This window comes from Colletotrichum godetiae (genome assembly GCF_030913485.1).
Source record: "Colletotrichum godetiae strain CBS 193.32 chromosome Unknown BDP55scaffold_15, whole genome shotgun sequence".
NCBI lineage: Eukaryota > Fungi > Ascomycota > Sordariomycetes > Glomerellales > Glomerellaceae > Colletotrichum > Colletotrichum godetiae.
The window spans coordinates 79,479-93,864 of record NW_026851263.1 but is presented as its reverse complement, the minus strand read 5'-3'; the positions used below and the strand labels follow the sequence as shown (position 1 = coordinate 93,864).

The following is a 14,386-nucleotide window of genomic DNA, read 5'->3' as shown; positions in this document are numbered from 1 at the left end:
TTTTAACATCATCGATAACGGAGAGGAAACGGTGCGTGGCGTGAACCGGCCGGCCGTAAGTCGTTGTATACGGGAGGAACTCGAGACTCAAGGGATGTCTGCGTGGGCGAGAGGCTTCGTTCATCGTCGGGGGCCGTGTTGGTGCAGTTGCTTAGACACCGAGGTAAACCCTTGTAAAAGAGCGGTGAGAGAGACACTACGCTGGCGACAAAAGACAGGTTTGTTGGAATGGGGTCCGAGGCGCCTTGACTCTCGACCAGACACGCCAGAATGAGGGAAAAAGAGCATCCGACTCAGGGATGGGCCTAGCTTGGTAAACGACCAAGCCAAGGCGTGCAGCGTTACTCGCAACCTTTGGATCTGCATGAGGCGAACGATGGTCGATGTCGGATGGCATCTTGTGCGGCTCGTGGAAAGCATTGTTGTCTCTCGCTCGCCGCTGGTCTCGCCTATCGCCCTGGCCGACAAGACGGTGTGAACTATCCGTGCCTACACCAAGTCAATCCAGTGCATGGACCACCAGTATCGATCACCTTTGCATCTCGCATCCCGATTGTAAGTGGGCATCCAGTATCCCACACGGGGCAGTTGACACGAAGCATCGACAGGTACGATGGAGATGAATGAAGCTGTGGAGCAGCCATTCAATAATGTGCTGTTCGCCGATAGCTGCGGGCGCGAACGCTAATTCGAAATATAACACTGGCATTCGATGGCAAGGCCTGAATAAGCGCAAGCTGCTGCGGCGAGAAACCAGTCGATGAGTTCACATACTCCTCGCAGGTGGACTTTACGTGAGATGGGCTACCTTTGACCAGAAAGCCAGTACAATCGACAGATCCGTCCATGACTGCCGCGATATCTGCAGGGGTTCAAGCTTCAGCCGTGCAAGCCTGTTGACGCGATAATGGAATTCTCGAGTGTCGTTTCTAAAGACTCCCGTCTGGTGCCTGGAGCACAATGCGGCGTAGAATGTCGCACAAAGTTGATTCAGCCCATGGCTACGGCAGCTCCCTTGCCTAGATCACAGGTTCGGTCATGTCTTAGACCTTCGGCGGTGAGATCCAAGCGAGCGGTCACTCTGATCGACTTTTTCTACAGACGTGGATGGTCGCGTCCAAGCAGCAGAAAGTACCCCTGAGCCACGAGATGTTTTCGGGAGAAAAGGTAGCCAAGTGGCTGTGACGAAAAGCCTCGCCTCTTGCCCATGGCTTCGCATTCTCGACAGACTCGGCAGGCAAGTGCTGAAGGAGCAGATTTGTCTCACCGCCCGGGACGAACTACCGAGCTTCGTGGCGTTCTACCCAGGCTCTATGGAACAGCTCGAGATCCAGGCGTACTTTGCTACCGTAAAGGATTCGAGAAGATGGTTGCTGAGGCTGTATCAGCACAGATATGCAAACTACAGTGCCCAGAGAACCACACCGAGAATCCGAGCTGCATGAACAGGGTCGTAGTCAAGAACGGATATGTAGATTGTTCTAGTCGGGCCAAAGCACAACACTCGCAGCAGTGTGAGCGCAAGTGAGGATGCCAACGCCAATTCCAGGTACGGTTCGAAATTTCGAGTCCAGCGACCTGCATATGGCTGCAGTCTTCCACGCGCGTCTCCCAAAACGGCATCCCGCCTACTGCGTATCCGTAATCACAGCGACCCTCCGGGCATCCCATCCCCCTCCCTCGTCGATTCGCATGCATCAGCGCCTACTGCTGTCTTCTGCACTTTGTTTGAAACGAGCCAAGATGTGTCCTCGTGAGGGGGGTTGCGAGGTGTGAGTGGGAGACAGGTCAGATTGCTCAGCGCTCTCGTCATCCCTCCCCCATTATCAATCTGTCAACCTGTAGGTCTTCCGGGTTGGATGTCTGGATGCGGAGGGGCGGGTGCGATTTTCAACTAAATAACGCGGCGGAACAAAGAATCTCGGTATATAGAGCTGGATGACAATGGCGCAAGGAGAGGCCTTGCTCGAGTACCAGTTGCAAACTCATGCTGGTGCCAGTGTCCCAGCGGTTGATGCATTCCAACCACGGCGCTTCCAAGCTTGCGTCCTTGGCCGGGATCTCGCCCTGAGTTTTGATCAGCGATCCGATGCTTGCGTGCCCATTGTTTCCGCTGACAGGCAGTAGTGGCCAGGCGCTAGGCCGCCCGTGTACCGGCATCTTCCCAGCAGACCGTTGACACGCGAAGCCAAGGGGCGGGGATTCCGATGCATTGTTTCATCCGCGCAGAGTCTAAATTCCTCATTCTCCGAGCAAGGAGGACGGACTGCCAGGTGCTAGGATCATTTGGTGGGGGGTGCTACGCATTGGCTGACCTGAACTGGGCAGTTCGGATTGACACAGATACTTCGTTCATGGTCGTCACTCTGGGCCAACTGGGAAGCGAGCTCAACATCACCTGATCCATCGGACTAGACAGTTACTGGGTCCTTCATCAGTTATTCAACACCGATGGAAATCGAGAATCAACGTCGTGATATGCGACAGTTCACAGTGGCTATGAGCTGATGCGATGTTTGGCGGCGCAGCGCACATAAGCACGCGCAAGGTTGTGAAAGCCGTCAGGGGGGTTTTACATTGTCGGCTCTCTTGTAAGGAGGACGCGAGAGAGAGAGAAAGTGGGCGGGGTGTCTGGGAACGAGTGAGAGGCGCCGGGTCGTTCGAGTACTGATGGGCGCTGTCAGATTCGCCAAAATGACCTGGACAATGAAGCCGACAGCGGGCAAGATGTTGTGGGGTTTGGGATAGTCTCTCAATTTTGAAAGAAAACGGTCAATGCTGGTCTACCTGGGGGGAGGGGACGCCGATCAAGCCCTTAAAACGATGAGGGCAGCGAGTTTAATGGCGGCTTGGTAAAGAATTCTTGAGCGTCGCTGGCGTATGATGACATAGGGTCTGGGTGATCTTCAGCAGCGACGGTGGAGCGGCCTGGTGAGGAATTCTGCGATCTGGCAGTGAAGATCGGCGGGCATCCTTGCCCTCCACGCCCTCTAGCCAGCGAGCGGCGCCCGCCTTACTCTAGACGGTAGGGCATAAGAATCGGTGTCGTGGTGTCCCTGCGGCCATCACCCAGCAGTCCAGGACCAGGGCCAGGTGGCCAGCCCCCCGCGTTCGGTCAAGTGCGGGGCAGTAACCTAGGGCATCGGCAGGTTTCCATCCATCCCAGGCGTACAGTGGTACATGCTGTAAATGCAGGCATGCAGGCACGAAGGGTGCTGAAGCACATCGTGGAGAATGCGGCTGGAGTTTGTGCGTGCGTGTTGCAGAAAGGCGACCTCCCTGTCCTGTCTGGCTGATAATAAACAGTAGTCGGCAGACAAGTGCAGTTTTGCGACGAACGAGAGGTCGGAGAGTGCGAGAAACCAGAACGTAGTTGCTAGGGAGAAGTTCGTGTGTGGGCGGTACGACCTGGCGATAAGGGCGACTGAATCAGTCCCGGACCGCAGGGCGAGAATAATGTCGGTGATTGATTGCCGCGCACACGTATAACGCAGGACAGCGACTTGGTAAGTTTGGTAGCATGGTCGAGACCAAAACACTTGGGTTTGAGTGTGTTTTGGCTGCAACTGTCGGATTGATTGCTGCACCGTGGCGGTGACATGTTGAATGCGATTCTGACGAGATGGTGGGGAAGCTGGATAACAACCGGCTTTCATCTGCCGGGCTGTGACTCCTACACAGAGATCGCGAATGCGATTGAGCTGGAGCTGTGATGCATCGCGCAGGGTGATTTCGAAAGAGCCAAGAGAGCCTTTTTCAGCAGTGTTTCTTGGCGCGTATGCAGTTTGTGTCGAAGTTGTTGGCATCGTTCCGAGGATGAATGAGTAGTCGGCGTGGATTCTCGATTGACGATGGCTTCTTCAATGTTCAACCCGAGTAGGCGACTCCAGGCTAGATCCAGGCACAAGGGCAGGCAGCTCCCATGGCAGTTACGAGATGGTTGTCACGGGACGAAGACGGACCCTGTCGAGTGGTGAGAGGTGACGGCAGCGACTTTGTGTTATTGATGGTGTTCGTCCGGGGTTGGACCCGGTCGGTGTCTCTGGGTCTGGGCCACATTGAGCTCGACTGTGGCAGGGCAAGGGAGGGCCGCCCTTGATGGCTGATCTCGAGAACGAGTGCCTGGTCTCGGTTTCTCAGACGATGGCTCGCAAGAAAATCACAGAATGTGTTATGTGGCGATGCTCCATTGTCGCTGTGATTGCAACATGATTGGCGAGACTTCCAAAGCCCGTCACTCCCGTCCTTCATCTAGCCGGGCGGTCTGGTCTGGTGGTGGTGTCCATCCAAGGGAAGGGCCTGATGAGAGGGTTGTGAGGGTGTGCCAACAGAGCAAAAGTACGCGAGTGTGAGTGGGCTGGTGGGTTGGCGTGCGTCTGGCGTGCGGCATCCCTTGAGCCAAGGCGAGGCCGCGAAGGAAGTTGTGACTCTGGCGGGTGTGAGCGATGCAGCCGTAGGAGGTAAAGTAGGGAGTCAGTCGTATCGATAGCTACAGGGAGTTCATGGTGTGTGGTGTATGGTGTAGTGCTGTAGGAATTTGATGCGTCTCAGGATGTTGGCCCGGCTGGAATGGAGGAATTGGTGCCGAGACGGAGCTGAGGTTGAGGATGGTGGTGGGTGGTGGGTGGTGACAGACGGCAGATGCGGAGTGGACGTTGGCAGATGGCAAAGGGCAGACGGGTACGGAGGTACGGCGGTACGGCGGTACGGAGAAGAGGACACACCATGGAAAGAGACAACGTGGGCAACAGCCGGGCATGCGGAATTCTCGGCTCTCAGTCTGAGGCGAAAGGGGAAAGTCCAAGCCGCCGGAGGATTTGGATGGTTCGGTGCCTTCCCTTAGAATATATTACCTTAGGTACCTTTCCTCAGAAGATACAAGCCGAACAGAGCAAGATGCAGCACCTTGATGAATGACAATTAACATCGGGCAAGAAAGAAACGACAGAGACGGAAGCGACGATACCTATCGGCTCTTTCCCGGTGCAGGGTGATTGTGCCTGGTCTTTCCTCTCCATTCTTCAAACTCGTGGAGTCCGGACCCACTCAGCGTTGGCATCGCCTGCCTGTTCCCGTTCCTGATCTGCCATGTCACGTTGTTCCTGCCTCTTAATACAAAGCTAGGTAGAAGCTCATAATGCCCCGTTTCTTGGTGCTCCTTGGTGCTCCTTGGTCCGAGCCTTCTCTAATAATCGCCGGCGGGAGACATGGGTGAGGGTACATCCTGAAGATGGAAGGCAAGACCGAAAGTAAGGTACGTTATCAATACCGTAAATGGTATGTCGTAAGACGTTCAGAAGTTGCACCTTAGCTACGGCGAGGCAGTCCAAGAAATAGATAGACACGTATGATGCGGCACCACGGCACGAATAAGGTGCATATTCTCGCCCGTGACATTACTCGGCCAGACACAGTTAATCAACATGCTTCCCGTGGCTCGTGTCTATTATCATGCGACCCACGGTTCGGCAAGCTGTGCCTGTGTGCCTTACCTTAGCTGCTGCTTGCTTCCTTGGGCGAAACGGAAGCAACGGAAGGAAGGAAACGCAATAAGCTCTGATGGTCCGGGGCTGAGGACTGGCACATGCCTGGTAGTCGCCTCCGGCACGCCGTGCTGTCCCGGTCTCCCGTTGAGAAAATCACCCGTCTTGGTCCGTGTCGTCGTTCGCGGCTCGTTTATCTGGGAAATGGGTTCCGCTCTTCCACTACACTTGCTACTTTGCCGTGGTTGACTAAGTGGCTTGCTTGTCGTCCGGGCACTTGACGAGACACATAACGACACACATATATCCTCGATTAAGCATTGTAGGCATCGTAAGGGATATATGTAAGGCGCACATCGGTACCAAGGCATAGGTATCTGTCTCTGGTACTCCGTACTCCATCAGAAACCTTACCGTCCAGGTCCAGTCCAGGTCGGGTCCAGGTTGAAGACGGAACGGCGGCGCCTCGATTGCGGGGTGGATTCTCGCTTGGCGGGTGACGGGTGACGGACTGAGTGCACAGGCATCGTCTACACTATCTTTCCCCTCTCGGCCATGGCTTTTTATAGAAAGGAAGGCCCCTGGGCTCTGGGAGGACGTTGACAGGGCCAGGGACAGGCACACGGGAGACGGGGGGCAAAGACTGGAAGGTCACAGACGGCAGACGCCAACACCTGGTCCCCACTTTGAGGTGCCTGGGCTAAGGCGGCGCTAGACTGTTAGTGGTGGCTGTTAAGAGACGAGGAAGCGAAGCTGTCGAAGAAGTTGAGGTGCGAGGGTGCTTACCTGAGGAAAAAAAAGGCGGCCAGTGAGGGCGCACCCAACCCCTCGCATGATGCAGCAGGAAAAAAAAAAAAGAAGAGGGGCGGGCTGATGGAGGGGGAGGGGGAGGGGGAGGGGCACAGTCCATGTACCTTATCCACGGTAGAGACAGTCAAGGGGTACATTCGACACATCATCCCGCCGCTCAAAATGGTATTGCGGCTTGCGACTTGCGACAGACAGCTCCAGCAAGCGCAAAAGGTACGGACAGGTGGACGGATGGATTTTCAAGTCCGGCCGGGCTAGGAAGGAACCTCTTGTTTCCAGAGGTACTCCTGCCTGCCTCCTGCGTTGACCACCTGCACCGACCACTCGTTTTTACTACCGTGAGGAAGGAACCTGGAAGGCAGGGCCAGGCACCGAACCCCTTCGGCTCCTCTCAACGTGCGCCTTCTTCAGAAACATCGTGTTGGACCCGTCTTGGTGCATCAGCTAAGGCACGGAAGTAAGGCAGGTCGGGCAAAGTGCCTCAGGTACAGCAAGTAGCTGCCTCAAGTAAACAGTCCAAGGTGCCGTCTCGTTCCTGACTGTTTTGATGTTCGCACCTCAATGTGACGGAGGAAGGTACGGATACAAAGACACCTGATATGAGGTGAGGTGTGCTGGTGAGCGAGGCACTTGATGGAAGGCGCGGATGGGTCGAGGCTGCATGTCATTGCTAGAGTCATCCTTCCCTGTCGCGCTGCCGTGCCGCCCGTACCTGACTGACTGCTGACTGCTGACCTGGACCTGACCAAACTGACTTTTCACCCACCCGAGTGACCCCGTGCCTGCCCTGACTTGAACCTCGTAGGTTTGGTAGTGCCTTCCTCAGGTAAGTTCCTGTCGTCAGCCCGCGCAAAGTTCGGGCTGTGTCTTGTCGCATCGCCGGGCCTTGGCTTACCTTACTTTATCCCCTTATCCTTATCGCCGCCCCTCCGTCCAGGTCCCCTCACTCAGGGCATCCTCGCGTCCACCTCCACCTCCCGCCCAGGTGAGAACCGTGAAAGCCACACAGGCACAGCACACACCACCCGGCCACGAGCATCCATCATCTCTCTCAGACTTGGCCTCTCTACTTGAGGGATCCTTGGATACTTACGTTGCCTTACCTTAATTGCTCTCTCCATGCATCATCCTATCGAGTCATCCATCATCGGCTTAGAAGAAGAAATAAACACTCAACCAACACATTGACGACACCGAGCCGAGCCCCCCAATCCCCGACCGCCGGCACGCCCACATTCAACACCATTAACCATCAATATCCATCAACTTTGACTCTTCTTACACGGATATCCATGATATCTTGCCCAGTGACACTTTTCAGCTTCCGTCACCAACCTCCCACCGCTCGTTGTCGCATCCACTTCCTCGGAGACCGCTTTCTAGTTTCTATCCACGACACTTCCAGACTACCTACTACGGCACCATCCTAGTCCATCAAGTACCTACAAGCAGCCGTGCTTCGGAGGCCAAGCATCCACGCATCCACGCACCCGCCCATCGTGGCACCGAATGCATCCTGCCGTTTATCCCTTTTGCGTCCGTATCCGTCCAACTTTGTCCCCGCCCGCTCTACCGCCTACCCCTGCGTAGGGTAGCAGCACAGCGCATCGACAAGGAAAACGCCGCCAAAGCCAAAAGGTCCAGCTGCCAGCAGAAGGCCAGAAGCAGAGGCAGGGCAAGGTTTCTCGACGGTATCCGCACCTTACCGTACCTTATGTACGGCCACGCTACAGTGTAATCCACAGGACGGGAACCCACTGCGGCTTGCCTCGCGCATCAACCACCGTCAGGACTCACCAGGTGCCCTTAGTAGTTCGGCCAGCACCAGCATCACCACCAACGGCGGCGGCATCAAACTCCAAATCCAGCGGCGCATCGCAACCTCGGGCCAGGCTCCTCACCTCACAGGCTGACAGACTGGCTTGGCCGCCGTCCCTTTTGACTTTGACCTCATCAACCTCGCACCTCGCGTCTCGCACCCGTCAACAAACCACCCCCATATCTCAACCTGGCCACCAATCCCCTGCGGTGCCTCGACCTTTCCTCCTTTGTTCCTGGGAAACCCTCGAACCCACGGACAATCTTTCCAAGACCAGCATTCGCATTGTATCCCCGTCTCTGCCTGTGTGCCTGCACTCGACCAAGCCAGCCAGCCATAATCGGTACCTTACGTCTGGCCCGCCGCCCTGACTGGCACTGGCCGCGCCGTCACAGCAACTCCGCCAACCAACCTCCCCGTGTGCCCCTCTCCCTGAAGCCCGGCGCTGGAGTCACCCACGTTCTCACTCACAGACGCCTCGTCGCTTCTTATCCCCCGCTACCTTTTAGCAAAGTAGGCAAACCGTCGCCTCCCCCTCGCTCGACGCTGTCTTCCGTTTTTAACGCACCCGTCAGAAAGCAACCTATCAACTACCAGTTTCCCCAAGGCTTTTTCCCGCCCGCAGACGGATGAGCAAGCCACATTTCTCACCGTTCCGGCCACTCTCGCCTCCCGTCCGTTGCCAGTCCGTCCTAGGTAGTCCTGACTCCTGTGGATCTCGACCTCGACCCCCCAACCGCCCGGCTGACTGGGATCTCACACCAAGCCGTCTGACTTTCATGTACCCCTTGTACCTCCCGCCAATCGACTCCACCAATACCACTACCGCCGCCAGGTCCTGGTTCTGACCCTGACCCTGGCTTCCGGCCCTGGCCCTGGACCTGGCCTGCCCTTGGGTCCACCAACTCTTTCTCGTACACGAGTACCGCCAGCGCTTCCGTGTGCTGTGGCCCATCATCGACTACGAATACTTACGAATCCTCCCTCGCCCTCGCTGCAAACCATCATATTTTTCTCTTCCTCTCCCTCTCCATCACTATCAGCGAGTACGTATTCAGAGAATCACCAGACAGGCCTTTGGCATATACATTTTCGCCAACCAAGACTCCTTTGTACCCTTAAACATCTCCAAGACTCAGGACCAACACGGCCTGCCCTATAACGCTCGATACTTTAGCTGATATTCGGTCCATACGGATACTGCAAGTCGGCAACCTACGAAATCGTCTACCAAAACGCAAGGCACCCAGCTCGCATACCCGTCAACTCGGATCTTGATTGGCATTGGACCGGACTACATTGGCTCTGCGATAGTCCACAGACACTCCCACCCAAATTCGCCGACTTGGTGCGCCGGATCCCCCAAGACGCACCCGACGCACACCCCCAAGAGGAGGCTGGTTGGTTGGCTCCTCCAACCCATCTTAGACAAACTCCGCCCAGCTCTCGACACTACCTGTCGCTAGACTCGAACGAACGCAAGCAGGCGTAAAGCCGGAGGCAGGGGGAAAGAAAAGTCAGCGAGGAACCACTGAGAACCACTTTACTGCAGCCAGCAGGGTCAGATCAGGGCACGTCTTTCATCATCGACCATTCATCGCCACAATCCCCTGGCAGGTCCTTTTCTAGAGCCGCCTGCCCCTCGCCCTACAGTCTCCGTACCAACTTGTCTCTCTTCTCTTCGCCCTCCACTCTGCTCCGTTTATACTACGAAAGAAGCAGTCGGTATCCGTACTCAACCGCGCTACCGCTACCAAACCGGCCTTGCACCTTGTTTCCAGCAGACCACCCCACTCCTCAAGGCCCGGGGATAGATCATCGACGTCGGTCGCACTTCCATCGGCGCTCTACGATTCTCATCTCTCTACCACACATATCCGGCTCACGACAACCTTTGTCGCCCTTTCAAAGCCCGTTGCTGCCGCCACCACAACCACTTCCTCCACGCATACTCGGAACGGAGAGACACCCAAGAGTTCGAACCCAGACAACAAGTATTCGGATGACTTGATTTAGACTCAGGACATTTTTTCTTCTTTCTTCTTCCCTTAACCCCCTCTCATTCCGCCCTTCCCCCGCCCTTCTTCAGCCCGCTCCCCCCCCCGGCTCAATCATTCTCAAATACCACCTTCCGCAGCTCGCTCTCCCCCGCACCTGTGTGCTTTTGTGCTCGACTCGGCCTCACCAGCCTGCGTCCGCACTATCTCCTCGACAGCGAGAGGGTTTCAACAGGCTGTCTTTCGCGACGCCCGCTTATTCCGACTCATAGCACAGCTTAAAGATGGCTGCTGCATTTAGACCAGTAAATTCGCCCTTGCCTGGTGCCGACATCAAGATGGACGACAAGATGATGACGACGTCACCAACCACACCGAAGCCAAGCACTGCACCGCTCCCGCGCACACCACAGCCTATGGCCGAGGATGTGAAGACGCCCACGAAAGCGACCTTTAGCAGTGGTAGCGGCACCACAGGTCTGGCTTCCCAGAAGCCTCTACCAAGTTCGCCATTTCCCCAGGCCGTGCAGGTTCCCGAGAGTGCCGAGAAGGTCAAGACACCGACAAGAGCGAACTCACAACACTCGAGGAGATCAAGGGACTCGGAAGATGTGGACATGGACGAGTCCGACGGCGAAGGTGAAGAGGGATCTGACGATGACAGCGTGAATGCCGACGGTACCAGATCCAACAAGAAGAAGAAATCACAGCGATTCTACTGCACCGATTATCCGCCCTGCAACTTGAGCTTTACTCGAAGCGAACATTTGGCTAGGCACATTCGGTAGGTCCTCTGACATGCCCGCAGACGAGCGTTTGCTAACCGTCGCAGGAAACACACCGGCGAGAGACCTTTCCAGTGTCACTGTTCGCGCCGTTTCTCCCGTCTCGATAACCTGCGACAACACGCACAGACGGTGCACGTCAACGAGGACATCCCCATAGATTCCTTGGCCGCGACTGGTGCTAGATTCCAGAGGCAGATGCGCACTGAGCGTGTGCGTCAGCAGGGTGGCAGGGCTCGCGCATCAACGGCTGGCAGCACGCCTGGTGGACCTGTCAGGGGTCACTCCAAGTCGCTTTCGACATCCAGCATCGCCAGTGTCGGCTCCATCGGCTCTGCTTTCGGACCTCGTGATGACATCCGAAGACGCCCTCCGCCTCTCGTCATGGCAAGCGACCCTCGCTCCCGCCTGTCACTCGAATCATACCGAAGTGCTGGAGACGGTCCTTACGGCTATCGCCCTGTCTCGCCAACTGACTACAGCACGCCGACGTCAGCAACGTTCTCGACAGGCCAGAGCAGCCCGCGGTGGGGTTCGGCAATTGCTTCTCCTACCACTACGCACTCCCGATCTCATAGCATGTACTCTTCTGGGTCGCGAACTCCGGGTCGGAGACTCAGCGTGCCGTCCGGCGTCAATCCTTTCCAGTCACCGCACGGCGCACCGGTCAACAGAATCGTCTATGGTAACGGACCTGTCAACACTTCCAACATGGGAGCCTTCTCCCCAGCCCCCAGTAGCCATCTGGCATCGCCGACCACGCCGACGTCTGGATGGTCTGGGAGAAGGGACTCGACTTCGTCTAATGCAGACGAGGCCTGGCGCAGGCGGACTTGGCATCCTGACACGAGGACCTTCAACACCAACACCAGCCACCTCAGCAACGTCCTCACTCCCGGTCAAATTCAACCGAACCCTGCACCGCCCATTGCCAATGCTCCCAACCCTCAGCAGACACTCCGGTTGCCTGGCATCGAATCTTTTGACCCCTTGCCGTCCAGACAGGTGTCGCCTCCTCGACGGATTCCTTCGCCGATGATGGTTGATGCCGAGGGTGCCCACCGCCGCCCCATGCTGCCTGGTACTGAGGCAGTCGCTGATGAGCGACGGAATGTTGCTCAATGGGATATGAGCTTGCACCGTGGCCTGACGAGACTTGAGATTGCCTCCAACACCACTCCTCCCCGCGACAGCGCCGGTGCGTGGGCAAATGAAGTGAACCAGGCAGTGCAGGCACAAGCAGAGCAGGTACGCTTGAACCCGCCCACCGTGAGATTCGAGGTCGACCCGCCGTCGTATGCCAACTCGGGCGCTTTCACTCGCAACCACCAGCACACGATGTCGGCCCCGTCCTTTGCACACCGAGACACCAAACGCCATGGGTGGTATCATGGTCCCTCTGGTAGCAACGTCCACGGACCTCGACCGGAAGCACCTAGCCACGATCCTCGCGGACCCCATGTCAACCGTATGGTTCATCCCAATATGGGACACTTTACTGGGTTTCCTGGGCGACAGCCTGAGCCGCAGCAAATCCAGCAGCAGCAGCCCGGCAACCCTGACCCCCTGAGACGCCTGGAGGCGTTGGTGGCCGTTGCTACAAGTGAGGGAACTACCGCCACCGCGTACTAAGATTCTTTGAATCCTTATCACGCCTCTCTACAATCTTTCCGCCATGTGCCATAAGGCGATGGTACATATACGTAACACGACTGACGAATTTCCTTTTTTCTTATCTGGAAACATGTCAGCAGGGCTTCCAATCTCTGCATGGCATACAGTCGCTTTCTTACCATGATATCCCGTTTTTACCTAGTTTGGTGGGCAACTGCACTTTTTCTATGGCAGGCGTTGAAACATAGCGTTGATTTTGCTCTCCTATCTGTCTGGGTGTCACCACCCTCATCTCAGCTCATCTGGATTACGGTCGACTTTTCCACTTTTCCGTTCTCATTTATCTTTTCTTTTCTTATTTTGATATCCTGCTTCAACATTTATGATTTCCTTTTCATTTAGTCATCAGGTTTGGTTTACCATTGACGGTTACGGTTTCTGTGGCAGTGATTTCGCAAGTAGAATTTCCTATCTCGGTTTTGATTCCCCGTAACGTTTGCTCACGATCAATGAGATACCCACTCATTCCGGGATGATGGATTCAGTGGTGGATAGTAATGTGTCGCTCTCTCTGCGGTTGAGACGGACAAACAGTCGGCCTGCACGCATGTATATGGAGGCAGGCCAGGAATGGAAGGGCAAGGTTGGCGGATATGTGGACAAGATACCCGAGCTTGGTAACGACCGGCAACTCTGATTTTACGGGAGGCCTGGTCGATGCTCACAAAGTTGGAAGCGATGGTTTCAAGGCCATCACCAAGGATCGGGCGGTATACATGTGTCTGTAGGCGTACAACCGGAAGGAATAACGACGCACATGCTCTCAATGATTATCTTATCTGGAAATTGTTCTCTCTCTTGGTGACTGTATGCGATTCAGTGATTTGCTCTGTGAATTTGCTTGCGATGAGGGGAACGACACTGAGGTAGGGCGAGAGATGGCCAGCCCCTTAATGCACGATGATGTGGCTATAGTCAGCAGCGCTGCAGCTCGTCTGCCAGCCTCCAGCCAATGAAGCAGGTTCAGTGACGACAATCAAGAGATTGGAAGACGCGGGGGAAAGATTTGATGGATCTGCCAATCTGCGCCCGGTTTCAAACTTTGATGGGGGGCAATGGTGCTGGGCGATCTCTGAGGATGAACGCCGTGGACTTGCTTATGGTTCATCAGCCCCCCGGCGCTTTTCGGAGGAATGCCGATCTTGTCTGCCGAAGTTTCTTCAGCGGTGAGCCCGTTGAGGGTGGATCCGAGGTACCGGGGCCGGAGGATGCCGGGTCGCCGCGGGTGAACCCTTCCCATTCCCCGCCGCTGGAGATGTTTTCTAATCACTTCTATGGCTTTTATGATCGGAGTCTGGGATGGATCCGGAAGTCCGTTGGCGTTTGATCATTGGACGACGGTTAGGTATTCAATGTGGTACTTTTTTCTCGTGTTCTTTTCCCCATAGAGGTAGGTACGTGAGGAGTATCAAGTACGTAGGAAGTGCGAGGCCAAGCCCCTGGGACTTGCTGGATGAGGTGTCTACAGTATTATCTAAGTAGGTTTCCGGGTCGCCGATGAGTCCCAATCCAGGTCATGAACTCCTTGGCTTTGAAGGAAATCGTCTGATGGTTGTTTCGAGATCGGGCGCGGGAGTCGGGCGGAGCGGTACCTATTTGCTAGTTGCAACTTACCTTGTGGTCTGAGCCCGGTAACAACGCGGGGGGAGGGGGAGGGGGAGGGCGGGGAAAAGATGAAGACTTGTAACCTGGAGAATGGAGTCATTAGCTTGGAGTATCCACAACGTTGCAAGAGACGAACGGGGCCGAGGGATGGAGACGGAGGATGGGGGATGAGTATTTATTACCGGCTCGCTCGGTGTTTGGCTTCTTGGATTT

At 55.8% G+C, this 14,386-nt stretch overlaps 2 protein-coding genes across 2 annotated transcripts; one reads left to right on the top strand and one right to left on the bottom strand.

Moving 5' to 3' along the window:
- Nucleotides 1-2,768: 2,768 nt before the first annotated feature.
- BDP55DRAFT_90466 (uncharacterized protein) lies at nucleotides 2,769-4,173 on the bottom strand. Its single transcript, XM_060581308.1, has one exon. It carries the CDS (start codon nucleotides 3,804-3,806, stop codon nucleotides 3,135-3,137), a length of 672 nt encoding a protein of 223 aa, XP_060430996.1. The 5' UTR covers nucleotides 3,807-4,173; the 3' UTR covers nucleotides 2,769-3,134.
- A 6,220-nt stretch (nucleotides 4,174-10,393) lies between these two features.
- On the top strand, nucleotides 10,394-12,526 carry BDP55DRAFT_727258 (uncharacterized protein; the record flags this gene model as incomplete). Its single annotated transcript, XM_060579276.1, has 2 exons — nucleotides 10,394-10,893; nucleotides 10,942-12,526. 2 exons carry the CDS (start codon nucleotides 10,394-10,396, stop codon nucleotides 12,524-12,526), a joined length of 2,085 nt encoding a protein of 694 aa, XP_060430995.1.
- Between the last annotated feature and the right edge of the window lie 1,860 nt (nucleotides 12,527-14,386).